General features: G+C 36.7%; 1 protein-coding gene and 1 long non-coding RNA gene across 3 annotated transcripts in view; one reads left to right on the forward strand and one right to left on the reverse strand.

Moving 5' to 3' along the window:
• Positions 1–17259, forward strand: part of LOC116630751 — a 73168-nt gene that overhangs the window by 27455 nt on the left and 28454 nt on the right. For both annotated transcript variants that reach the window (XR_004298997.1, XR_004298996.1), the window contains exon 3: positions 7177–7276. This is a non-coding gene — a long non-coding RNA (uncharacterized LOC116630751). The remainder of the gene's footprint in view (positions 1–7176; positions 7277–17259) is intronic.
• AGBL3 (ATP/GTP binding protein like 3) overlaps positions 1–17259 on the reverse strand; it is a 59854-nt gene that overhangs the window by 14205 nt on the left and 28390 nt on the right. The window contains exons 12-14 of the mRNA XM_032401535.1: positions 14505–14579; positions 11311–11368; positions 9882–9953 (exon numbers count right to left, since the gene is read on the reverse strand). Coding sequence (XP_032257426.1) covers positions 9882–9953; positions 11311–11368; positions 14505–14579 — 205 coding nt within the window. The remainder of the gene's footprint in view (positions 1–9881; positions 9954–11310; positions 11369–14504; positions 14580–17259) is intronic.

Genomic DNA, 17259 nt, shown 5'->3' on the forward strand with positions numbered 1-17259 from the left:
TAGTTTACTACTGATGAGGCATCAAAGGTATTCTTCATTTCTGTTAAGTGTTTTTGGTTTTTAGCATTTCGTTTCGATTCTTTCTTAAAGCCTTCCAGATCTTTGCTGATATTGCCCGCTGTTTTTCCATGTTGGTTACTTGTCCCATTAGGGCACTTAACATATTAATCACAGTTTTCTTTTTAAAAATTTTGTTTTTAATTCCAGTGTAATTAACATACACGTTATATTGGTTTCAGGTGTACAAATAGTAATTCAACAGTTGTATACATTACTAAGTACTCCTCATGATAAGTATATTCTTAATCTCCTTCACCTATTTGGCCCATTCCCCTACCCACCTCTCCTCTGGTAACCACCAGTTCTCTATGTTTTAGGAGTTTGTGTTGTCTCTTTGTTCATTTGTTTCTTAAATTCCACGTTAGTGAAATCACATAGTATTTGTCTTTCTCTGACTTATTTCGCTTAGCATTATACCCTCTACTTCCATCCATGTTGTTGCAAATGGCAAGATTTCATTCTTTTTTATGGTTTATATTCCATTATGCATATATGCCACATCTTCTGTATCCATTCATCTACGAAGAATGCTTGGGTTGCTTCCATATCTTGCCTATTGTAAATAATGCTGCAATAAACATTGGGGTGCATAGATCTTTTCAAATTAGTGTTCTTGTATTCTTTGGGTAAATAGCCAGTAGTGAAGTTACTGGAACATATGGTAATTCTTTTTAATTTTTTGAGGATCTCCATACTATTTTCTACCGTGGCCACACCAGCTTGCATTCCCACCAACAGTGCATGAGGGTGCACTGTTTTCTCCACATTCTTGCCAACACCTGTTGTTTCTTACATTGTTGATTTTAGCCATTCTGACAAGTGTGAGGTGATCTCTCATTGTGGTTTTAAGTTGCATTTCCCTGATGATGAGTGATGTTGAGCCTCTTTTCATGTGTCAGTGGCCATCTGTATGTCTTTGGAGAAATGTCTGTTCATGTCTTCTGCCCATTTTTAATTGGATTATTTGTTTTTTGGGTGTTGAGTTGTATCAGGTCTTTATATATTCTAGATACTAACCGTTTATCAGCTATGTCATTTGCAAATATCTTCTCCCATTTGGTAGGTTGTCTTTTAGTTTTGCAGATTGTTTCCTTTGCTGTACAAATGTTTTTTATTTTGATGTAGTCTCAATAGTTTATTTTACTTTTGTTTCCTTTGCCTTAGGAGGCCTATCTAGCAAAATGTTGCCACAGCCAATGCCTATGCTCTCTTAGTGTACGCTTTTTATGGTTTCAGGTCTCACATTTAAGTCCTTAATCCATTTGGAGTTTATTTTTCTGTATGTTGTAAGAAAGTGGTCCAGTTTCATTCTTTTGCCTGTAGCTGTCAACTTTTCTCCTCACCAGTTGTTGAAGAGACTGTCTTTTTCTCATTGCATATTCTTGCCTCCTTTGTCAAAGATTAACTGACCAAAGAATTGGGGGTTTATTTCAGGGCGCTCTCTTCTGATCTGTGTGTCTATTTTTGTGCCCGTATTGTACTGTTTTGATTCCTACAGTTTTGTAGTATATCTTGAAATCTGGGACTGTGATACCTCTACTTTTGTTCTTCTTTTTCAAGATTACTTTGGCTATTCAGGGTCTTTTGTGGTTCTGCACAGATTTTAGTGTTATTTGATCTAGTTCTATAAAAAAATGCTGTTAGTATTTTGATAGGAATTACATCAAATCGGTAGATTGCTTTGGGTAGTATAGACATTTTAACCATATTTTCTCTCCCAATCCATGAGCATGGAATATCTTTCCATTTGTGTTATCTTCAATTTCTTTCATCAGTGTTTTATAGTTTTCAGAATACAGGTCTTTTACCTCCTTGGTTAAGCTTATTCCTAGGCTTTCTATTATTTTTGGTGAAATTGTAAGTGGGATTGTTTTAATTTCTCTTTTGTTGCTTTATTAGTGTATAGAAATACAACAAATTTCTGTATATTGCTTTTGTATCCTGTGACCTTACTGAATTCACTAATCAGTTTTAGCAGTTTTTTGGTGGAGTCTTTAGGGTCTTCTATATATAGCATCATGTCATTTGCAAATAGTGAAAGTTTTATTTCTTCCTTACAAATTTGGATGCATTTTACTTCTTTTGTTGTCTGATTGCTAGGACTTCCAGTACTATGTTGAATAAAAGTGATATGAGTGGACATCCTTGTCTTGTTCCTGATCTTAGGGGAAAAGCTCTCAGTTTTTCACCATTAAGTATGATGTTACCTCTGGGTTTTTAAATATATGGCCTTTATTATGTTGAGGTGTGTTTCCTCTAAACCTACTTTGTTGAAGGCTTTTATAATGAATGGATGTTGTACTTTGTCAAATGTGTATTCCGCTGTTTTAGGATGCAATGTTCTGCATATATCTGTTAGATCCATCTGGTCCAATGTGTCACTCACAGCCACTGTGTTTTTGTTGATTTTCTGTTTGAATGATCTATCCATTGATGTAAGTGGGGTGTTCAAGCCCCCCACTATTATTGTATTACTATTGATTACTTTGTTACTAGCTGCTTTATGTATTTAGGTACTCCCATGTTGTGTGTATAACTATTTATAAATATTATAACTTCTTGTTGGACTGTTCCCTTGATGATTATGTAGTGTCCTCCTTTTTATTTATTTATTTATTTATTTATTTGACAGAGAGATAGCAGATAGCGAGAGCAGGAACACAAGCCGGGGGAGTGGGAGAGGGAGAAGCGGGCTTCCCGCCGAGCAGGGAGCCTGATGTGGGACTCGATCCTAGAACCCTGGGATCATGACCTGAGCCGAAGGCAGACACTTAACGACTGAGCCACCCAGGTGCCCCTGTAGTGTCCTTCTTTGTCTCTTGTTACAGTCTTTGTTTTGAAGTCCATTTTTTCTGATGTCAGTATTGCTACCCAGCTTTCTTTTCTCATTGGCATGATAAATGTTTTTCCATTCCTTCGCTTTCAATGTACACATGTCTTTAGGTCTAAATGAGTCTCTTGTAGGCAGCATATAGATGGGTCTTCTTTTTTATTCATTCTGTCACCCTATGTCTTTTGCAGTCAAATGCTCTACCACTGAGCTATACCCCCTCACCCTATGTCTTTTGATTGGAGCATATAGTCCATTTACACTCAAAGTGATTATTGATAGGTATGTACTTATAGCCATTTTGTTACTTGTTTTATGGTTGATTTTGTAGTTCTTCTCTGTTCCTTTCTTATCTGACTCTCCTCTCACATGGTTTGTTGGCTTTCTTTAGTGACATACCTGGATTCCGTTCTCTTTATTTTTTGTGTTATCACAATTTTTTTTATTTGTGGTTACCGTTTTGTATAAAACATATATATAGCAGTCTATATTAAATTGATGGTTGCTTAATTATGAACTCATTCTTTACTCCTCCCCCATTTTAGGTATATGGTGTCATATTTTACATTCTTTTATTTAGTGAAATCCTTGACTGATTTTTTTAGATACAATTTTATTGCTTTTGTGCTTCCTACTTTTCTTACTCCTGCTTATGGTCTTTCCTTTCCCTCAAAGACTCCCCTTTAACACTTCTTGTACGGCTGGCTTTGGGGTCATGTATTCCTTTAACTTTTATTTGGGAAACTCTTTATCTCTCCCTCTATTCTGAATGATGGCCTTGCTGGGTAGAGTATTATTGGCTGCCAGAGTATTATTTTTTTCCTCTTAGCACTTTGAATATATCATGACAATCTCTTCTGTCCTGCAAAATTCCTGCTGAAAAATCAGCTGATAGCCTTATGGGGTTTCCTTTGTATGTAACTGTTTTCTTTTCTCTAGCTACTTTTTAACATTCTCTTATCACTACTTTTTGCAGTTTTAATTACTGTGTCTCTTGGTGTGGACCGCCTTGGGTTGATTTTGTTGGGGTCTTTCTGTGCCTCCTGGATCTGGATTTCTGTTTCCTTCTCCAGATTTGGGAAGTTTTCAGCTATTTCTTCAAATATATTTTCTGCTCCCATTTCTCACTCTTGTCCTTCATGGATCCTTATAAAGCAAATGTCATTATACCTGATGGTGTCGCTGAGTTCTCAGTCTAAGTTCGATTTTTATTATGTTTTTCTCTCCTGTTCAGCTTGACTGCTTTCCATTACCGTTCTCCAGGTTACTGATCCGTTCTTTTTCCTCTAGTCTAGTATTTATTCCAACTACATGACCCCAATAAGTATTTTTAATTTCAGTTACTGAGTTCTTCATCTCTGATTGGTTTTCTGTCTCTTTGTTGACGGTATCACTGAGGTCCTCCATTCTTTTCGTAAGTCCAGTGAGTATCTTTGTGATTACATTACTTTAAATTCTCTATCAAGCATTTACTTATCTCCATTTTGTTTAGTTCTCTTGCTGTGATTTTGTCCTTTTCTTTCATTTGGAACATATTTCTCAGTGTCTGTTTCTAGGTGTTAGGAAAGTCAGCTACGTCTCCTGTTCTTCAAAGTAGTGGCCTATGAAGAAGAGGTTCTGTGGTGCCCTGTAATGCAATGTCCCCTGTTCACCAGAACCTGGTAATTAAGGGGTGTCTCATCTTTTGTATTTTGTGCACCCTACTATTATGGTTGAGCCACTTTTGCCTCCAGTCCAGTCACCTGCATTGTCTCTTTTTGCCTGTTGTGGGTAGGGTTTTGATCCTGTGTTGTTAGTGTGCTAGTCTGGGACTGCTTTGGGCTTGAGTTGGAGTCACACCAGGCATTTGCCAGAGATACTATAGTACCAAACTGCTGGACACTTATCCTGTGTCGTTGTCTGAGAAGCTCTGGTTGGTGGGTGGGGCCTGTTGTCAGACTACATGTCTGTCCCAGCCCACTGGTAGGGCTGCAGGTGGACTGGTGTGTGCAGGAGTCACTTTGGAGTGGTGCTGGTCTCTGTCATAGCTGCATGTACCCTTTCAGGCCTGTGGAACTGCTTTAGGTGGGTTCCTGCCAATGGTATATTGGAGGGGCAGTTCACGTGGTGTTACCAAGGTTTGTGCAGGTCTGCTGTAGGAGACGACTTGGAGCTAAGGCCTGCTTGGAGGGTTGTGTCTGAAGGAGAATGTGGGGTGGGGCACAGTGTTAGGAAGTTAGGTCATGAGTGTTGGCACTGTACTGTTTCCCACAGGCGTCCATGTGTCTAGGCTGAGGGGTGGGGTAGGGAAATGGCACCTGCCAGCTCTTTCATTCCTGGAGAAGTATCCCAAAGATCCCTGTCCCTCTAGCACATGCTCTGAGGTAAGTAAACAAATCTCCCTCCTGAATACCCCATGTGTTTTTCAAACTGCTGTTTTCATGCTGTAGCTCAGTGGGGCTGTTTGTTGTGCTGTTTCTGTAAGGGTGGGGTTTCTTTAAGGACTGAAGTTTCCTGTTGCCCACCTGGCTCTCCCAGAGTTAAGCCCACTGATTTTTAAAGTTCCAGGTATTAGGCCCTGCTGATTGTAAGAACTCTCAAAATTATGCCCCTCTTGTTTTCTTGCAAGTTCTCCAGGCCTGGGGTGCTTGGTGTGAGGGTCTGGTACTCTTTCCTTTCCACACTCGTGGCACTCCTCCCTATAGCAAATAGTCCCACCAGTCTATTTAGCTCCCAACCTCATCTCTGCCCTTCCTACCCTCCTCTTGTGGGGTAGGACAAGGATGTGTCCTCTTCTCTACATTTAGCTATGAGGAGTCTGTTCTGCCAGTCTTTGGGTCGTTTTCTGATGCAGGTGTTATCTAGTTGTATCCACGGGATGAGGTGATCATAGGATCCTCCTACTCCACCATCTTCCCTGGAAGTCTACATTGTTTACTTTTCTCATGTGTTAAATCAATCTTGCATTTCTGGGATAAATTCTGTTTGGTCATTGTGCACAATCCTTGAATAGGTTGTGGGATTCAGTTTGCTAGTATTTTGTCTTTTTGTCTTAATTCTTAATAGATTCAGATCTTGGTAAAAAAAAAAAATTTGGCCCCTGGAATCCTAACAGTTGCCTTTCTTGAGGTAATTTCTCTGGTACTCCCCTATCCCCAAACAACTCCTGTATAATCCCATAACACAGCAGGTAGCATTGATCCCATTATATTTCTGTTGTCTCTTTACTTGTCACTCTTTCTATTTACTGAGAATAGACTATATTTCCACTGTATCCTAGTATCTAGCACAATCCCTGACAGTATAACTTGAGCCTTCTGGGAAGCAGATAACCATCAGATTTTTAAAAGAACATGAACAAACATGATAAGGAGATTATATAACAAAGACTGGTAAGAGCGTGGTTGAGACATAGAAGAACAGTGTCAGGAAGGTTAAAATACCAAGTTAAGATATGAATAAATATTGACAACAAGATGTAAATTTTACTTAGCTATATTCAGAATGAATATATATCACAGAATGTTTAAATCTGTTCTGCTGGGATTATTTTAATAATAATCATCCTGATGGATGACAAAGAGCAGAATCCCTCAGCTCTTAAGTTGCTTCTGTCTTTCTATCAAATAGAGTTTTCTTCTCTGTAGAAAGGGGAGAATAAATATTAGTAAGAGATGACAGAAGTCAAAAGGCTCTGAATGAGTTATTTCTAGTCCCAGACATATTGTATCTCAAGTAAGGAAAGAATTTACATATAAGATCACAAAACCACTGACAGAAAAAAAAATTTTTTTTTTAAGAATTCAAGGAAGTGACTCTCTGCTCTCTGCTAAGTGCCCAATTTTGTCATTTAAGGCTGCATCATAATTTAAGGATCAATTCCTTCAAGAAAACATTCCCCGAGATTTCCAGGCTGGATTTGATCCTGTTCTCTGAACAATCAGAGCAGTTTGTGCATATCATTATCACTCTAACTAACTCTTCTTGAAATGAGCTGTATATGAATCTTACTAAAATTCAATACCTACTCCTTAAATGATGAGTAGCTATTCTAGTTAAAGAGAGGGAGAATTATGTTTCAGGCAGAGAAGACAGCAGGAGCAAAGGCATAGTGTGGTAAGACATACATTCTGAGGCCACAAGATCATCTTTGCTGAGGTCTAAAGTAAAAGGCAGAGAATGGCAAGAGGTAAGACTGGAGAGGTAGTCAGGAGCCAGTTCATTGGAAGTCTTGTACATCATGTTATATAACTTGGGTTTCTATGCTGTAGCAAGTGGTTGTCAAAAAATCTTTTTCTTTTAAACAGATTATCGAAAGAGAGAAAGCTATGTGGATGAAGAAGGGTTTGATGGGCTAGGTCCTAACTGTTTGGCCTTTCACCATCTCTCAGGATAGCTCCCGAAGAGGTGAGTTACTAAGTATGGTCTGCAAATTGCCAACATCAGAATTATCTTTTTTAAAAAATTTTTTTAAAGATTTTATTATTTGACAGAGAGAAACACAACGAGAGAGGGAACACAAGCAGAGGCAGAAGGAGAGGGAGAAGCAGGCTTCCCGCAGAGCAGGGAGCCCAATGCGGGGCTCCATCCCAGGACCCTGGGATCATGACCCAGGCAGACGCTTAACAACTGAGCCACCCAGGTGCCCCAGCCAACATCTGAGTTATCTTAAGTACCTTATAAAAAATGTAGATTCAGGGGTTGACTACAAAGACCAGCTCAGAATCAGAAGCTGGGGTTTCCATAAACTTCCCAGGTAATTCTCGCGTGCATTAAAACTTTAAAACCAAACATTCTATAAGACAACAAGCTCATGATCTTCAAAAATGCCAGGGCTGTGCATGACAAAGAAAGGCTAAGCGGCTATTTCAAACTGAAAGAGAATAAAGGGATGTGGCATTTAAATGTGATTTTTGGGGCGCCTGGGTGGGTCAGTTGGTTAAGCGTCTGCCTTCAGCTCAGGTCATGATCCCAGGGTCCTGGGATCAAGTCCCACATTGGGCTCCCTGCTCAGCAGGGAGTCTGCTTCTCCCTCTCTCTTTACCCCTATCCCCTCCTTGTGCACTTGCTTGCTCTCTCTCTCAAATAATAATAAAAAAAAAATCTTAATAAATGCGATTTTTGCTGTAAAGGACATTATTGCTACATTTTGTATTGTATCAAAGTTGAATTTCCTGATTTTAATGTAAGACAGTGTTCTTGTTCTCGGAAAATATATGTTGAAGTTGTTAAGGAATAAAGACACATGATGTCTGCAAAAAAATGGATTGGGGGAAATATTAGGTAGAGTTCTTCATACTATCCTTGAAATTATTTCAAAAGTAAGAGTTAAATTTTTGTAGGCTTTCTCTTTTTAATTTTTTTTTTTTTTTAAATCTTAGGACTGTGCCAACTTCAAACCCTGCTAGGAAACTAGGAATTAGTGAAAGTCTTTAGGTCGTTGTTTTACATAATCTGATTGGTGTTTTTGATGACTTTTATGGTAGTATGAAAAGTGGAATTAGGAAGACAATATTGGTGGCAAGGAAGCCAATTAGAAATCTCGTAAACAGGTGATAAGAGTCTGAAAAGAATGATGACAGTTAAAATGGAGATAAAGAGATTCTGAGGCAAAAATCACTGGATTCAGTGGCTGACGGAATCTGAGGGATGGAAATGAAAGGAGAAAAAAGGGTAACTGTCATGTTTCTAGCTTGAAACGGGTGGTTATATAGATAGTACTGCTACCAAGGTTATGGAGAATACAAGAGGAACAGCACTTAGTGTAGAATTAGATGAACTTGAATTTGGATATGTGGGACATCTCTCTGGAGATGTTTAAGAGATAGTTAAATATAAGTCTAAAGCTTTGACAAGAGGTCAGATGTATCTATAGACATGTCCATCTGTATACGCATACATGTAAATAGAGAGAGAGTACAACAACAGGACATACTCAAGATCAAGAGTTCATGAAAGGCTGAATCTAAGATGATTTAATTTAGCAAGAATAAATTTAAGGCCCAGGACACTGAACCAAAATACCAACTGAAGCAGCAGAAGATGGAGGAGACACTAAGCAGCAACACAATGAAAACAAAACCTTATAGGTTTGAGTATACACAAATCGAATTTATCAATACTTTAGGATAGTTTCCAAAAGAACAAATGCAACCTTAGGCTGCATTAATGGAAAACTAGTATCTAGAAAGAAGCAAATGAGAGTGATGATTTATTGTACACTTACAAGCTGACATCTGTAATACTGTGTTCAGTTTCATTCAAGCTTGAACAGTGACAGGAAAGAATAAAATCGGGTGGAAAAGGACTTGAATCATGCTGTATTGTGGATGGCTGAAAGAATGGAAGGAAAGTTTCAGGGAAATACAGGATAGCTTTAAAAAAATACTATCTTGGAAGAGGCATTACATTTGTTCTCATTTTTCAAGGAGAATCAGGGAAAATGAGTCTGTCAGAAATATTTACCTTTAAGGTTATTCCACTTTTTGTTTTGTGTAATTAAAGAGGTGGATGAACTTTACAGGGACACATGTTTTTAGCTTAACATAAAAAGAACATTTTCAATGCTACAGCTCTCTAGCAATGGAATGAACTGTATGGCAATTGGGTAAACTACTTGTCACCAAGTGTAGTGAATCAAAGGCTGGATGAAGCTGGATCCTGGAATGAATAGGTGAGGCTAGAGGACTCTCAAGGGCTTCTCTCCTCTTTAGGATTCATGAGATGGGAGTGAAGAGATTAGACAATGAGGTGAGTATTTTTTTATTTTTGACTAGGTAAAAATTACAAGAAAGCAATTTGACATATGATGAAATTCTACTGGCTTCTCTAGAGCTAGAGAGAAAAATAAAAATTTGAGATTCACAAATTTCTGGGAAGGTGAATTTCTCCTTGGCTATTGGTTTTTTAGATAATCTAGTTTCTTACATGTAAATCTTGATCAGATACATATGGTTAAATAACTCACATTCAGATGATTTGTGAGCACTCATTACTGTCCTAGTTTACTCACCCAAACCTTGATTAGGGAATGGTCTTCTGAAATAATCAAATATACAATCATCTGATACATTTGGCTTTATATCTAGAAAATATGATAAAAGATCATTAGTAGCATGAAAATATTTGAGTCTTTTACACTTCATATTTTTTATTTTTCTAAACAAAAAAGGCTAGAAAATAACATGTAGTTTAGCTCAATAAATTAATACAAACAGTTCTCAAATATGAATTTTTGTTGCATTTTTGCTCTTTATTGTAAAAGTCTTAAAAATGTTCATACCCTTTGGGTCAGCAATTCCTTTCTAGGAATCTATCATAAATAAGAATATACACAAATAGAGTTATAAGGTATTCATTATTGTAACAGAAAATAAGCAAAATTAACAATGGAGGTAGCTAAATTTAAGGTTCACTAATACAATGGAATACTTTGCCACCATTTAATAACATATGTAAAGAAGTTTATAATATACTGTAATTTTAAATGAAAATGTAGGCTGCAAAACAACATGAACATTCTGTGATTAACATGGAGTATATGTGCTCAGACGTAGAAAAAGGTCTAAAATGCTTTTCAGTTCTGATTTTTGATATTAAATTTTCAACAGAAGAATATATTAAAGTTATATATAAAAAGTGATTTTCTTGTATGATCACTATGAGAAAGTAGTTAAATTTCAAGTCAATTAACCATATTAGTTATAATAGAATTTTCCTCTTTCCTTGGTGTGGTTCTTGTTCCCATTTCTATTTCTAGTTAGCCTGCTAGATCATAAACTAAATGGATATATATACATGTGTATATATATATTTTAATTAGGTTATCTCAAATCCTTTTTTGGAAATAAGTGTGGTATAAATGTATAGTTTATAGTATAGCAAGTAGAGTTATGGCCATCCCACCCTGAATGCGCCCGATCTCATCTGATCTCGGAAGCTAAGCAGAGTTGGGCCTGGTTTGTACTTGGATGGGAGTAACGCAAATAGAGAGTCAAATTCATATCCAACTTAGCAGATTCCAGTAGAAGCAAATGAATAGTCCACAATTTTGTTCTCCTGGGCTCATCCTCTATTAAGAAACGAGAGGACCAAGATGGTTTCTAAAACATAAAATCCCTATATTGTTTGGGGAAAAACCTCTCAAATCAGAGATCTGCATCAAGTCCATGAACCACTCACTCCAACCCTCCAGTGTAGTTGACCACTCCTTCCTCGTGCTCTCTAGGAACCCAGTCTAGACTACTGGCATTGCACCTGTAACACTGCACTTAATTTGTTTTTCTCCCCCTATTAAAAGATGAGCTCCTGAGAGTAAGAAATGGTATAGTATACTTCTTAATATCCCTAGCACCAGGCACGCTGGAAACCTCAAAGATGTGGCACAGAAAGTGTTCATTGAATGAATGAATTGTTTAGGGAGGGTAGAAGCAGAACATTACCTTTCACATCAGAATTTGATTCTCTGTGTCTTTGCACTAAATGTCCTTTATCACATGCCTAATGGAACACAGAACCAAAAGGAAAACAATACTATGTTATAAACATGAAAATGCGGTATATATCATCCTTGGTATAGTTTTCAACATTTCTCATTTTATCATCATAGGTTTAGAGTAGACAAAAATCTCTCTTAAATCAGAACCTCCTAATGCCTTTCATAACACTACTTTTCTCCTGCAGCAATGAGAAGAAGAAAATATTGATATTTTGGCACTACTAAAGGGAGTTAAAAAATTTTTTTTACTTCATATAGAATTTGAGAATGAGACAATGAGAAAGAGACAAAAAAATGTATGCTTACAATCTCATTTAAATGAGAATAAAGATGTAGGAAGGTAAGAATATGAAATGAGTAAAAATACATAAAATTGTGTGAAAATGTATAACTGATTACAAAACTATACTTAAATAAAAAAGATGAAAAATATTTTCTCATAGCTTGTCAAAGTCCAGAGTAAGAGCATACACATTGCTTTCTACCTTGAAAAAGAAGTTGTCAATAATGACCCAGCTAGACTAAATGAGACATAAAACATTGTAGAATTTATGACAACAAATCCTGAATAGTCTACAAATCATGTGACCAAACTTTGTTTAAAAAGTTAGTTTGTTACCAAACTTTTGTTTCTGCATCTGTGGTATGTGAATATTATAAAGAAATTTCCAAAAGGGCAATGGAAAGGAAAAAAATATTGCAAATGTCAACATTTTTTTGCCAACATGTTATGCATATCAACTCATGATGAAAAGTGGGCTATGAAAAAAACGTGGACTATGAAATAGAGTTAAAAACTAAAATTCCCTTCTTTGTAGATAAATTTGGGAGCAAAAAATTTGATATAATCATTACGAAAATGAAATTATAAAAAATCAAAACTTGAAGGCACAGAGAAAGGAAATATTCTATAAAAAATTATACAAAGTTAAAAGTAACATTATATAATCACTAGAATTTGGAGAGACAAGAGGTAAAATTAGGCTGGAGAAATTCACTTGTGATAAGACCTGATTTGATGAACTCAGTCATTTTTAGCCCTCTTTCCTTGATTGAAATGATGCTGTAAGCCACAATAAACTATTACATTCATCCTATTGAAAATCACCAGGCCAATGTCCTTTTGAACATGATCTCCTAATTCTAACCACGGTAATCTATACTTGTTTTTGCTGAAAGTCTTCCAAATCAATTATTGAGCATGTCCGGTAGGAAATAAAGTTAACTAAGATACTTTAAAATAACTTAAAAATATTTTTGGGATATATGGATGTCTTACAAACAATTAAAATAAGAAATAGTTCAGAGCATGAATTTAAGTTGTCCTCAGGCATTGAACTCAGTTAAGATGATACTGTTCACTTTTTTTGCCCAAGATTAGAAAATAAGTTTCAAGATCAATGGCTAAGAACTCCTATTAGTTTATAAGCATACTTATAATGTGTGCAGCCTTTTCAAATGACCAAATGATTGTTTTCCAAGTGGAAAATCCAACATTAAATATAGATTATGATTTCATAAAAAATTTGAAGCTCCAATCAAGGAAGGGAAAAATATATAAACATTTAATATAAAGGAATTTATTATATTTTACATGAAAAAACCACTCTGTGGATATGTTTATGAGAAGTAAGTATGTGTCTCACAAAATCTACATACAAAACACTTAAAAATAATCCCTCCAAACAAAATCTACTTTGGTTATTGGGTTCTGTAAATGCCTTAACACACTGAAATTGATTAGTTTCCCCAAATTTTTTATAATCTTGACCCTCTCCCAAGCATACCCATGTTGCTTAGACTGCACAATTTACAAACAAAAATAAGGTATCATTGTAAAAATATGCAATATTACTCTTAACAGTGTACTCAACTGGAATTAAAAATTTATGAGGAATACTGCACACAAATGAGTGCATGCATACTGGTAAAGTGTGAATAAGCTCTGCATCAGTTTCATGGCATCGATATGGTATAATGTATGCAGGATGGTAACACTGGAGGAGAAGTACAGGATGCAGGAGAGCTCCTGTACATACATTTCTTTACAACTTCCTGTGACTATGTAATTCTTTCAAAATAAAAAGTTCTTAAAAAAAAAAAAGCTATCTGTTTTTGTCTGGTTCTCCCCAAAGGCAGAATTTCTGACCTGAGTGTCTCTGGAGCTGGGGGTGGGGACAATGGCCCTCTTCTCTCAGTGACACCCACTTCAGGAGCTGAGCTGTAGGTGGAAAGAGGGCAGTAGCCTCAGGCCTTCTCTCTTGGCCTCTTTGGGGTGGAATCCCCATTTTACAAGCTAGGGCAAGGGCAGTTGGGGCCAAAATAGGTCATGTAGCATTCCCGGCAGAATCTCTGTCTCACGAATGGGGCCTGGGTAGAAGAAAGGAGCCCCCACCTCTTGGCTGCACTCACCTGGAACTTCGCCCCAACAACAGGGACCTGGAGGCAGCCTAGGAAATACTGATGCCCTGCCCTCCTTGGGAAGATAGCATCTGTGGAGAGAGGGGGCCCTGTGTTCTTGGCCACACTAGTCAGGAGTGGAGTTTCAGTCTCACTGGATTGGGGGGGGCGCGGATCTTGATTCAAATACCACAGGCTCTTGCTGTTTTCTTTTTACCAAGTTTTAGTAGATTTTCACAGATAGATGTTTTTTTCATTTGCTGTCTGCCCTTAGGACAATTTCCAGAACCTTTAAATGGTTGTGTGTGTGTGGGGGGGGGGGGGGGGGCCAATTTTTTTTTCGGGAGTGGGATTGTATAGGTCCTCATGCTATCATGATGGAAGTCAGTATCGCAGCAGCATCTCTTCTCACATTTTTGTACGGCCATTTAATTTTTCTTCATTTTAATTAGCTTTCTTAGTTTTAATTTCTATCCTAGACGTATCTTTGTAAGATGCTTCAAATACTTTTCAGAGTAAACTAAGTACAATTTAAATACAGTACCTTAATAAAACCCACCTCTCATCTATCAAGGTTCTTTTGTGTTTTTATAAATAGCAAATAATATGAGCAAAGTTGTAATCATTAACTTTTCCTGGGGAAAACAATTAGGGCATAGGAATTGTAACAAGAAATGACTTGCCATTCTCCTGCAACCATTTTTTTCAAAAACTGTTAATAACCAGATCAATGCATACCTCTTGCTCTTCTCTGGTGTTTTGATGACTTGCTATGGTAGAATTTCTTTCCTTCTTTGTTTTCAGGTGTTTTTTCTTGTTTTTTATCTAAATAACAGAATCATATTTAAAATCAATATTTAACACATCAAAGACAGTATATATGTGGACATAAAACTATCTTGAGACTTCCAGTTCCAGGAAGTATTTTTCTATTCCTCTAAGTACAAATAAACCCCTGGGTATTATATAGAAATTAAACATAAGAGGCTCTAAAAAGTGGAAAGAAGGCAGACCAGTGAGGGGTAGAGCAGAGGGGCAGCAGGATGGTGAGTAGATCCTGTGTTTTGTTTTTGCCTCATACATCCCAGCGTTAAAGAACTGGAGAAACCAGCAATCCAGAAATGCCAATAAGTGAAGAAAAAATGTCTGAAAACTCCCTAAATTTGATGAAAGACATGAATGTAAACATCCAAGAAGCTCAATGAACTCCCAAGTAAGATGAACTCAAAAACCTATGAGGAGATACATTATAATCAAACTTTCAAAGATAAAGAGAATCTTGAAAGTAGCAAGAGAAAAGCAAATTGTTACATGTAAGAATCCTCAATAAGATTATAGATTTCTCGGGGCACCAGCGTGGCTCAGTTGGTTAAGCCTGACTCTTGGTTTCAGCTCAAGTCATGATCTCAGAGTCGAGATTGAGCTCTGCATCAGGCTCCATGCTTGGCACAGAGTCCGCCTGAAGATTCTTTCCCTCTGCCCCTCCTCTCGCAAGCTCTGTCCTTCTAAGATAAATAAATCTCAAAAAAAAAAAAAAAAAATGAGGGGCATCTGGGTGGCTCAGTTGTTAAGCGTCTGCCTTCGGCTCAGGTCATGATCCCAGGGTGCTGGGATCAAGCCCTGCATCGGGCTCCCTGCTCAGCAGGAAGCCTGCTTCTCCCTCTCCCACTCCCCTGCTTGTGTTCCTGCTCTTGCTGTCTCTCTGTCAAATAAGTAAATAAAATCTTAAAAAAAAAATTATTAGATTTCTTATCAGAAACTTTGGAGGTCAGAAGATAGTGCACCAACATATTCAAAGTGCTTTAAAAAATGGCATTATTGTCCTTCAAAAATTAGGAAAAAATTAAGACATTCCTAGATGAACTCCCTCAGTTTTTGTTTGTGACCACTAGGCACATCCTGTTGGAAATGTTCAAGGGAGTCCTGCAAGGTGAAATGAAAAGACACTGGACACTAACTTGAATCTGTAGAGAGAAATAAAGATTTCAAGGTAACAACACAGGCAATTATAAAAGCTAGTATATTTTTGTAACAATGGTTTTAAAGAACACTTTTTGTTTTCCATATAATTTAAGAGACTAATACATTTAAAGAAAAAAAGCAGTTATTAATGCAGTTTCATCCTGTTGTGATCAGAGAAGATACTTTGTAAGACAGCTATCTTTTAAAATTTATTAAGACTTATTATTGAAATTATGTACCAACAAATTAGATAACCTAGATGAAAGAACAAATTCCTAGAAACACAAAACCTAGCAAGACTATATTACAAAGAGATAGAAAATATGAACAGATGAGTAACTAGTAAGGAGACTGAATCAGTAAATCAAAAACCTCCCCACAACAAACCCTAGACCTGATGGCTTTCTGGGAGAATTCTACCAAACATTTAAAGAACTAATACCAGTCCTCAAACTTTTTAAAAAAAACCAAAGAGGAGGGAACCCGTCCTAATTCTATGAGGCCAGCATTATTCTACTACTAAAGCCAAACAAACACTACAAAAAAAAAAAAAAAAAAAATTAAAGACCAGCATCTCTTATGACATTAATGCAAAAAAATCCTCAACAAAATACCAGCAAATTAAATTCAGTAGCATATTAAAAGGACTGTACACAATGACCAAAGAGGATTTATTCCTGGAATGCAAGGATGGCTCAACATACCAAGTTGATCAATGTAAAACACCACATCAACAGAATGAAGGAAAAAACGCCACATGATCATCTCAATTGATGCAGAAAAGGCATTTTACAAAATTCAACACTCTTTCACCATTAAAAAATCCCAACAAACAAGGCATACAAGGAAACTACCTCAACACAAGAAAAGTCATGTACGAAAAATCAACAGCTAACATTATGTTCATGGTGAAGGCTGAAAGCATTTCCTTTAAGATCAGGAACAAGGCAAGGATGTCTGTTTTTATCACTTCTATTCAACACAATACTGGAAGTTCTAGCCAGAGCAACTAAGCATGAAAACTGAATAAAAGTCATTGAAATGGGAAAGTAAGAAAATGATCTCTGTAGATGACATGATCTTATATTTTAAAAACCCTAAAGATTCCACAAAAAACCTGTTTGAACTAATAAATTAAATCAGCAATGTAGTAGGATACAAAGTCAACACAAAAAAATCAATTGCATTTTTATACACAATTAAAGAATATTCTACATTATTACATCAACAGATGGTGCTCAGAAAACTGGATATCCACTTGCAAAGGAATGAAATTGGACACTTACCTAACACCAAATACAAAAAATTAACTCAAAATATATTAAGGACCTAAATGTAAGACCTAAAAGGATAAAAGTCTTAGGAAAAAACATAGGACAAAACTTGACACCACTGAATTTGTCAACGACTTTTTGGATAGGATATTGAAGGCCAACAGCCAATAAGGGACTAAGGTCTTTAGCCCAAAAGCCTCTGAAGAACTGAATTTTGTTAACAATTATGTAAGTGAGATTAAAAGTGGATCCTTCCT

The sequence above is a fragment of the Phoca vitulina genome, unplaced genomic scaffold (assembly GCF_004348235.1).
Source record: "Phoca vitulina isolate PV1807 unplaced genomic scaffold, GSC_HSeal_1.0 scaffold4, whole genome shotgun sequence".
In the NCBI taxonomy this organism is placed as follows: domain Eukaryota; kingdom Metazoa; phylum Chordata; class Mammalia; order Carnivora; family Phocidae; genus Phoca; species Phoca vitulina.